Source organism: Penicillium oxalicum, chromosome I, assembly GCF_001723175.1.
Source record: "Penicillium oxalicum strain HP7-1 chromosome I, whole genome shotgun sequence".
NCBI classification, from domain to species: domain Eukaryota; kingdom Fungi; phylum Ascomycota; class Eurotiomycetes; order Eurotiales; family Aspergillaceae; genus Penicillium; species Penicillium oxalicum.
The window spans coordinates 5,088,234-5,097,647 of record NC_064650.1 but is presented as its reverse complement, the minus strand read 5'-3'; the positions used below and the strand labels follow the sequence as shown (position 1 = coordinate 5,097,647).

The following is a 9,414-nucleotide window of genomic DNA, read 5'->3' as shown; positions in this document are numbered from 1 at the left end:
GAGCCCAGCTGTCCGTTAGACCGAGGATCTCCAGAGGTTGGATCCTCTCTTCCGAACCACCGCACCCGCCTTCCGGGTTTCGGAGCCAGACTCATGAATGCGGAAATTCTACTGGATATGAGATCGAGCTGACCATGTTGGTCAACGGGAATGCCTAGGCTTCCAGGGTTTTGACCACAAGCTGTTCACCCGCTAAGCCGAGCGTTTACCGACCATATTGACTTGCGGGTGACGCATGGACGAAAGGTAAATAAGTACCCCCGGGGTTTCCCCTCGGTCTTGTGAAAGAGCCTTCTTTTTCTATTGGGGAATACTCTCGTGATTCTGAATTGTGGACTTCAGCCTTGAATCATTAATCGAATTGTCTATTTTTCTTTTCTTCTGATCCCTTCAGTAATTCGATACCGTTGCGCAGTGATCCATCGCCTGTGCCTGATAATCTCCACATCACCGTGACCATGGGCCTCCACGAGGATGAAGACCGCAAGTTTGCGGAGGAAGTTGAAGCCGTGAAGAACTGGTGGAAAGACTCCCGATGGCGCTTCACCAAGCGTCCCTTCACAGCCGAGCAGATTGTGGCCAAGCGTGGCAACTTGACCATCGACTATCCCTCCATCGTGCAGGCCAAGAAGCTCTGGGGCATCTTGGAACAGAACTGGCAGGTAAGAATTCGGATGGTGGGGACAAGATGTGTGTGAGGTATGGAACACAGACCGCTGATGCACGATAATTCCGAGCAGAACAAGGAGGCCAGCTACACATATGGCTGCTTGGAGCCCACAATGATCACGCAGATGTGCAAGTTCCTGGATACCATCTACGTCTCTGGATGGCAGAGCTCCTCAACTGCCTCGTCTACCGACGAGCCCTCTCCTGACCTTGCCGATTACCCTATGGTATGTAGATATAGACACCTCCTGGAAGGATCGAGGCGTGGAGGTGCAATACTGATGACCACCTCTCTATATAGGACACTGTTCCCCGCAAGGTCAACCAATTATTCATGGCTCAGCTCTTCCACGACCGAAAGCAGCGGGAGGAACGCATCACAACCCCCAAGGAACAGCGCTCCAAGGTTGCCAATGTGGACTACCTCCGTCCCATCATTGCCGATGCCGACACTGGCCACGGTGGTCTGACTGCCGTGATGAAGCTGACCAAGCTGTTCGTCGAGCGGGGAGCCGCTGGTATTCACATCGAGGACCAGGCTCCCGGTACCAAGAAGTGCGGCCACATGGCCGGCAAGGTGCTCGTTCCCATCAGCGAACACATCAATCGTCTCGTTGCCATTCGTGCCCAGGCCGATATCATGGGCAGTGACCTCCTCGCCATTGCTCGCACAGACTCTGAAGCCGCCACCCTCATCACCTCCACCATCGACCACCGTGACCATGCCTTCATTGTCGGCTCTACCAACCCCAGCCTTCAGGCCCTGAACGATCTCATGGTCGCTGCCGAACAGGCTGGCAAGAATGGCCCCGAGCTGCAGGCCATTGAGGACCAGTGGACCGCCCAGGCTGGCCTCAAGCTCTTTGATGATGCCGTGGAGGATGCCATCAACGCCGGGACCCACTCGAATAAGAAGAGCCTGATCGAGCAGTACCGCAAGGCTGCCAAGGGCAAGAGCAACAATGAGGCTCGCGCTATTGCCAAGAACTTGACCGGAGTCGACATCTACTGGAACTGGGATGCTCCCCGCACCCGTGAAGGTTTCTACCGTTACCAGGGTGGTACTCAGTGCGCTGTGAACCGGGCTGTGGCGTATGCTCCGTTCGCCGATCTGATCTGGATGGAGAGTAAGCTGCCCGATTACAACCAGGCGAAGGAGTTTGCCGACGGCGTGCACGCCGTCTGGCCCGAGCAGAAGTGAGTTGATTCTCCCATTTCCCTGGCCCCTCCGCAGACAAGTCGGATCGAAACCAAACCCAAACCTTCATACTGACGCGCCATTTCCTCTCCATAGGCTTGCCTACAACCTCTCTCCCTCCTTCAACTGGAAGAAGGCCATGCCTCGCGACGAGCAAGAGACCTACATCAAGCGCCTGGGTCAGTTGGGATACTGCTGGCAGTTCATCACCCTGGCCGGTCTGCACACCACTGCTCTCATCTCACACCAGTTTGCCAAGGCCTACTCGCAGAATGGCATGCGTGCCTACGGCGAGATGGTCCAGGAGCCGGAGATGGAACAGGGCGTCGACGTGGTCACGCACCAAAAATGGAGTGGTGCCAATTACGTGGATAACCTGCTCAAGATGGTCTCTGGCGGTGTGAGTAGTACGGCTGCCATGGGTAAAGGTGTGACTGAGGATCAGTTCAAAAACTAAAGGGATGCCCCCCCCCCCCCCCCCGAGCGGGCCCGTAGGTAGAAGTTTGATGTTGAGTCTTCCCATGTGTTTCTCATTTTCCCCCTTTATTCGTCATTGAAAGGGCCTATTCTCCATCTGGATTCATAGCGGCGTTTGTCCCGATTTGGTCGTTTCAAATTTCTCTTGAATGTTACATTTCCAAGTCGATAAGTCTTTCAACTTCTGTTCTCTAGTAACATTGGCCTTGGAGAGACCTCTCCGCTTCTGGGACAATAGTTGCTCTTTCTTTTAAGACAGCTCTGTGGGCATGCTCACTTTCCCATCTCCATCGTCTCGAAGACAGGCCCTACATGGAATTTGATCGGGATCGAGTTCCATTGAAATTGCTCGGGTGGACCCTTTTAATAAATAGCATGTGCATCGTTTTACGCCTTTGGAGTACAGCAGAGCCGCCGCCCCTGAGTCCATGCCGTCATCATTCGAATACAAACCGTATAAAGCATAAATCGATTGAGGTTGTCCCCATCGTGGGAAACCCTCTCTGTTGCTGATCCAAACATATAGACTGGTGATCATGTGAAATGCCCGTGCACTAGTACTGTCGGTGGGGCTGATCATTGATCTGAAGCCGCGGCTGTTAGTCTGGAACGCCGGTGGAGTTGGTTCGACTGAACGATGGTCGCACTGGGTCCATCTGGGACCTCAGGATGACCCGTGAAGCGGTCCAGCATGCGGAAATCGTGAAGGACTCCAAATTAGAGAAACACCCACACTCCGAGGGAGTCAGGGAGCTATCAGCGTTAGAATCATATTCTGCTGAGCAGCGTACTTCTGTACCCCTCATCAACGGTGAGATTGTCGGCTTCTCACAGTACCTTCGTCCACCATCAGGGGGCGGCAGAGCAATGACCTGGAACCAACCCTTTTTAAGCAAAAAGAGGCCGAGCTCGGGTACGCTTTGGTCCATGTGCCACTCAACTCATTCGGTGCGGAGAACTCGGCCTTGTCCGGCATCTGCTTAAAACGGGTCTCTGCGCCGGTGCTCACTGGCGAGGGGAAAGAGAGTCTCGACCATTCAAGCTGCTTTGGAGATTTGCCAACCTTTGTATTCTGTGATCTGTCAAATACCTATCGAGGAACAGTGATCACCGGGCCTTCAAAAAGACAAACTCACCCCTTTCCGACCGCAGGTTCAATTTACAATGGGTGTGCAACTACCCGAGCTGCAATTCACCTCGCTCGAGGCCATTCCTGCGCGCATCGCCACCACCAAAAAGGCCTTCCTCGAGAACAAGACGCGCGATGTCGAGTTTCGTCTCGTTCAGCTGCGCAAGCTCTATTGGGCGTAAGTGGAACCGAGCAGCAGAAGGGGCAGCAAAAGTGGATGGATTGGACGGGAGCTGACACCGTCGCCGGATAATAGCATCAAGGACCATGAGGAGGAAATCGTCGAGGCCTGCGCCCAGGACCTGAACAAGCCACGATTCGAAGCCGAGGTGGCAGAGAGCAGCTGGCTGCTCAACGATATTGTCTTTACTACTCGCAATCTACACAAATGGGTCAAGGATGAAAAGGCGCCAGACATTGATTTGACCTTTACGTTCATGAGCCCCAAGATTCGCAAGGATCCTCTGGGGTGTGTTTTGGTCATTGGGTAAGTCATGATTTTCTCAAGCATTCCCCTGCAGCTTAGCCGGAGATTTTCTCCCTTGGGTGCAGTCATCGAGCAAATCAAGGCTAATAGATTGCTCCGCCACTTTGCGCAGTGCCTTCAATTTCCCCTTCCAGTTGACTATGGGCCCCGTCATCGGCGCCATCGCTGCTGGTAACACCGTCGTGATCAAGCCTTCCGAAAATGCGCCCCGCAGCGCCGCCGTGATGCAGAAAATCTGCGAAGCCGCCCTCGACCCATCCTGCTATGCTGTTGTTCAAGGTGGTGTCCCCGAGACGCAGGCTCTGTTGGCCGAGCGCTGGGACAAGATCTTCTTCACCGGTGGTGCCAACGTAGGTCGCATCATCGCCAAGGCTGCCGCTCCTCACTTGACCCCCGTGGTGCTGGAGCTGGGCGGTATCAACCCGGCCATTGTCTCCAAGCATGCCGATCCACGTCTGGTCGCGCGTCGCATGCTCTGGGGCAAGGTTCTGAATGCGGGTCAAATCTGTACGTCGCAGAACTATCTTCTTGTCGAGAAGGAGCTTGTGCCCAAGGTCGTGGAGGAGTTCAAAAAGGCCTACGCGGAGTTTTACCCCAACGGTGCCAAGGGCTCGCCCGACTACTCCCGGATCGTCAATGAGACTCACTTCCAGCGCCTGAAGTCCATGCTCGACAACACCAAGGGCAAGATTCTGCTTGGTGGTACCATGGACGAAAAGACGCTGTTCATTGAGCCCACGGTGGTCCAGGTCGACTCCGTGGAGGATTCCATGTGCACACAAGAGAGCTTCGGTCCTTTCATCCCCATTCTGCCCGTCGAGAATCTCGATGAGGCGATCAGACTCGCCAACGGCGTGCAGAGCACCCCGCTTGGTCTGTACCCCTTCGGTAACAAAGCCGAAGTGGAAAAGAGTATGTGAACCCACTGGCGTCTCTAGCCACATCCTTCGATACTGACTTCCAGAGCAGTCATCTCCTCTACCCGCTCGGGTGGTGTGTCTTGCAACGACGCAGCTCTGCATATCCCTACACTGCAATTCGGTGGCGTTGGTGAGAGTGGTTACGGTTCTTACCGTGGCCGCTCCAGCTTCGATGTTTGGGTGCACCGTCGCCCTATCACCAGCAGCCCAGGCTGGCTTGAGTCCATTCTGTCCATCCGCTACCCGCCGTATGCCGGTAAATTGAGCAAGTTCAAGGCAGCCAGCGCCATGGTGCCCGACTTTGACCGCAGTGGCAAGAAAGTGACTCTTGGCTGGCTACGTTATATCCTGACTTTGGGTGGTGGGAGCGCCAAAGCCGGAGCTGGCCGCGCTGCGGTTGTTGCTGCCAGTGAGTAAAACCCCCTCAGACATGATCTACTTCCCTGTCTCTCCCTGTCGCGTTCGGTCGTGATTTCAAGCCCCACGTGCTTGAATATGCCTTCTCTTTCTCCCTTTCATCTACACAGTCTGTGCCCTCGATATTGTTTGCTTCGCGTCATCACCGACCCTTTTGTACCGTCTTTTTTTGGATGAGACACGCATGGGCACTGAGTCCGATCAGATTGGGAAAGATGATGTGACGGCGACAGTCCATGGAAGTTGATGACGACCATGCCCTTCCAGCATCGGCATGATTCTTGCCAACGTTGGCCAATGGGTGCTGGAGGCTCACCACTCTCTTTTTCAACGTACACCCTCTCAAAGTCGCCCGTTGATTTAAAATACGCCCCGTTATGTCTACAATTTTTGGTCATTATGCTTTGAAGATTCCCCAGATCTGCTCTCCTATTTGAGACACGCGCGCACACACACCCCCTGCCTTTATAAATGCTTAATTATAATCTGTGAATCCGCTTGCCTCCATGTCCTGTGTGATGCACGCACGGTGCTACATCCCCCCTGGCCCAAAAGAGCTACATTTCATGAAGATCCTTCTAACAAACTTTGTAGTTGCCTACTTCGTCCTTCAAGCGCTTGAAAAGCGATCATCGAAACTTTGAGTGCCACATGGTGGTAGGAATGCAACCAATGGCAGGTGCAAGATATACGAAGCCCTTCCCATTTATATGTGTGGAACGGAGAATTACTCCTTTTTGTGAGAGGGGTTGGCCTGTGAGCTCTAGTAGGTTTTTGAGTTGCAGGTGACTTCATGTAATTAAATTGCAAAAATTGATTATGCTGTCAATAATTGGATGATTTTTCGATGTACGACTGTTTACTTTTGACTCGGTCAGGTTCGTGGAAGAGGAGGTGTACTTTCGATACGGGTGTGGACTTGGGCCTCGGTTGATCTTCGTTTCCACGAGTCCCATTCAAGTTTCGGTAGACAGCTGCGTACATCGCGCAGGAAGACGGGGCTTGGAAGGTGTTTTTTTTTTGGCAAAGATTGGAAATCTTTGAATGTATGGAGGCTTCAATTCCGCATACATTCATAGACACTTGCGTCCCGAGTTGATCGATTCTCTGCTCTTTTGATCTTTTTTTTGGCATTCACTACACCAGGTCCCACGCCCCGTCGTCGCCGATCCAGATCACCATAGAGCAGGTCGAAGCTTCCCTCGTGCCGTACATACCAGAACTAAATCGACAAATTGGCACATGTAAACGCCGGGGTTGTCGATCCCGCATAATCGGCAATGATCGCCTCCACCGCGGCATACAATCCCGGGCCCAGCATGAACAAGCCCACGATCATCACAAAAACATTAATCAGCGTCATGATCGTCCTCGACAGACCATCAAACAGCCGCCCCCGATATAATTGCCAATACGCCACTGCAAAGAAGATGAATCCGAAAAAGGAATCAAACGCTGCGCCCAACAATGAGAGAAAGTCGCCCATGCTCGGAACAACTTCGGAAAAGATAAATGCAATCAACCAGATCCCGATCATGATCAGACCCCAGACGCCCCATCCGATCAACGTGTTACTGTGCGAATGCCGCGACCGGCCCAGAACCTGGTTATAGATGAATTTGGCCGTGACGTTGGCGTAGATGACGCCGATGATGAGCGTGGGCACGATGACGAAGCCGAACGAGGCCTTTTTGTAGGCGGTGACGCCGAGACTGCCAAAAGCGGGCGCGGTGGCATATTGGCCGAGATATCGGAATCCAATGGCCGGGGGGACGATGAAGAGAATGGCTGAGATGCCGGCCAGGACGGCCAGGGCTTTGGGGAAGTCCTGTGGGCGTTCCATTTCGGCAATGAAGGTTGGGAAGAGGATCTGGGGGACCCAGAGGAAAGTGATGTTGAGGACGGCGTTCATGCAAGCGACCCATGTTGTTCCTGGGAGTGGGAATGCGTATGTTCGGACGGGTCCGTCGCTGGGGTAGTTACCATTGTAGCCGTAGAGAGGTGCTTTTTCGATGCCGGCGAAGATGAGGAAGAGTAAGATGGCGATGCCCATGCAGGCGGCTGTGGATGAGAGGGGTTATGAAGGGTCAGTGGAAAGAAATCTGAATTTCACTTCTTATGGAATCCAGGACGAGGTGAGGGCTGGGTGACTTACAGGAGAACATGGACATGAAGCTGACATGGCGAAGGGTGCGTGGAGCAGACATGACGATGCCCATGATCGTGACGATGCCCGAGAAGACGGCCGTACACAGCGAGTGATCAGAGAGAGTATTGAGGACCTTAGCACCGGTAAGGACATGGAATCCGATCAAGATGATATTGTTGGCTAACAGCATGAACGCTGAAAAGTAAAAGGCCCATTTACTCTGACCAAACGCATAGTACCCAAAGTCACCTGCACGTCCATCGACTGGTCAGTACATGGATGCAGGGTAAATTGATGCGCTTCTCATGTTCGGAGAGCCCAAGGCATTCGTCTCTATGCGTCTGTAGACATCGGCATCACTCACAAATATCTTTGATCTGCGGGTGCTTCATGATAAATTTATGCATGGTGATGGACGTGATCCAGAACAAGGCACCTGCCAGGATCATCGTGATGATTCCAGGCACCCATCCGAGGACTCTGGGATCGTGTTGGTGATGGTCAGTATTGTGAGCAGTAAACCTCCCACCCAAATTGACGGCGTTTGAACCGTTTCGACTCACGAGAGAGACCAAGACTGCGCCATAATCGCCAAGCAGACTTGATCACCGGCCAGCAAGACCGCGGTCTTTTGCCAGGACATGGTGCGGAGCTGGATCTCATGCTGATGGTCTGAGATTTCAGAGTTAGTCGATTATGCAAAGTGAAATGAGCAGAGGGAACTTCTTTCGGGGATTGCCAGGACACGGGCACGGTACCTTCTGCTACGAGAGCAGTGATTGTATCGAGCGAGGCCGACTCATCAACCTCTGCGCCTAGCACGAAGCCGGGCTGCTTTTTGTCATCCACCTCTTTGGATGTCGACATACTGGGTGGCTGAGAGAGAGAGAGAGAGAAGAGAGAGAGAGAGAGAGAGAGAGTTGTTGGATATGAAAAGAGAGAGATAGGGGGGGGGGGACAGAGAAAGAATGCGATCGCGCGACGAGAGTACTAAAATACCTTTACTCGACCGTGACAAGTGAGAGCAAGACGCTCATAACGAACAGACAAAAGAGATAGATGGAAAGAATGAACAGGAATCGCAATCAAGCGACCTAATTCAATGATAGGCCCGTCATCGCCCGCTGAAGCTATCTTCTTTCTTTCTCTATTTTTTTTATTCGTTCTCAAAAAAAAACAAACGAGCCGCCTCGCCACAAACTCGGAATCAGATGTGGGTGGTCTGTAGGTCTGACTGGGCCATTGACTAGTGGACAATTTGGTGCTAGCTGAGGCGCATGGCCAGATCGTAGTTATCATGCATATTGCAAGCCACCTCTGCCGTGGTCACAGCAAGGAAGATCCAAAGATGTCGACTGATGACCATTTCATGCGCGGATTTCCAAAGACTACCCACGGGACACGCACCCTCTAGACTCATCGGCTCCATCAAAGCTGAAAATACCTGCTACGACGGGCAGTTCGTAGCGTTGAGCCCATTCCTGTTCGGGTTTGGGTGACCTCTTGGGATCTGCAAAGGTACTTGGCAACCTGCTATCTACAGTAGCCACGTTCTACGGGGGCCCGGTAAGCGGGTTTATCAATTTAGAGGGCGTGAAAGTCGAACAGGACCACGAATCAAAGTGAATGCAGCCTACACTGAAGCGGAGATTCATTGGAATTCTTTCGAATCACATTCAGGGGCAGAAATCAAAGGGAACATCACCGGGAATTGGGTCAGACGCGATGGGAATGGCGTGATAATCAAGTAAATCACGAAACCGGCCAGTTTGCGGGACCTAGTTGGGTTTAGTTGCTTCGAGCCAACGGGGACTTGGGGGGGTTGTTCTTATCTCCGCCATGAGCCTGGATCGACCCTCTTGATTGAAGTAAGAAGAGATAACCTTATAGGTCAAAGGCAGGAAAAGATGTCTGTGGGTTCATGCTCGGTGCGGCATCAACTACCGTTGCGTTCGGGTGAGCTTCATG

General features: G+C 52.8%; 4 protein-coding genes across 4 annotated transcripts; 2 read left to right on the top strand and 2 right to left on the bottom strand.

The window, feature by feature from the left end:
- Positions 1-458: 458 nt before the first annotated feature.
- Positions 459-2,324, top strand: POX_a01680 (Isocitrate lyase; the record flags this gene model as incomplete). The annotated part of the gene is made up of 4 exons (XM_050110606.1): positions 459-662; positions 741-896; positions 971-1,866; positions 1,964-2,324. 4 exons carry the CDS (start codon positions 459-461, stop codon positions 2,322-2,324), a joined length of 1,617 nt encoding a protein of 538 aa, XP_049974374.1.
- A 1,184-nt stretch (positions 2,325-3,508) lies between these two features.
- On the top strand, positions 3,509-5,297 carry POX_a01679 (Beta-apo-4'-carotenal oxygenase; the record flags this gene model as incomplete). The annotated part of the gene is made up of 4 exons (XM_050110605.1): positions 3,509-3,651; positions 3,730-3,960; positions 4,073-4,872; positions 4,930-5,297. The coding sequence occupies 4 exons, from the start codon at positions 3,509-3,511 to the stop codon at positions 5,295-5,297; spliced, it is 1,542 nt and encodes a 513-aa protein (XP_049974373.1).
- A 564-nt stretch (positions 5,298-5,861) lies between these two features.
- Positions 5,862-6,092, bottom strand: POX_a01678 (uncharacterized protein; the record flags this gene model as incomplete). The annotated part of the gene is made up of 1 exon (XM_050110604.1): positions 5,862-6,092. The coding sequence occupies one exon, from the start codon at positions 6,090-6,092 to the stop codon at positions 5,862-5,864; it is 231 nt and encodes a 76-aa protein (XP_049974372.1).
- A 427-nt stretch (positions 6,093-6,519) lies between these two features.
- POX_a01677 (uncharacterized protein) lies at positions 6,520-8,313 on the bottom strand (the record flags this gene model as incomplete). Its single annotated transcript, XM_050110603.1, has 5 exons — positions 6,520-7,358; positions 7,453-7,695; positions 7,811-7,926; positions 8,010-8,118; positions 8,205-8,313. The coding sequence occupies 5 exons, from the start codon at positions 8,311-8,313 to the stop codon at positions 6,520-6,522; spliced, it is 1,416 nt and encodes a 471-aa protein (XP_049974371.1).
- Positions 8,314-9,414: the final 1,101 nt, after the last annotated feature.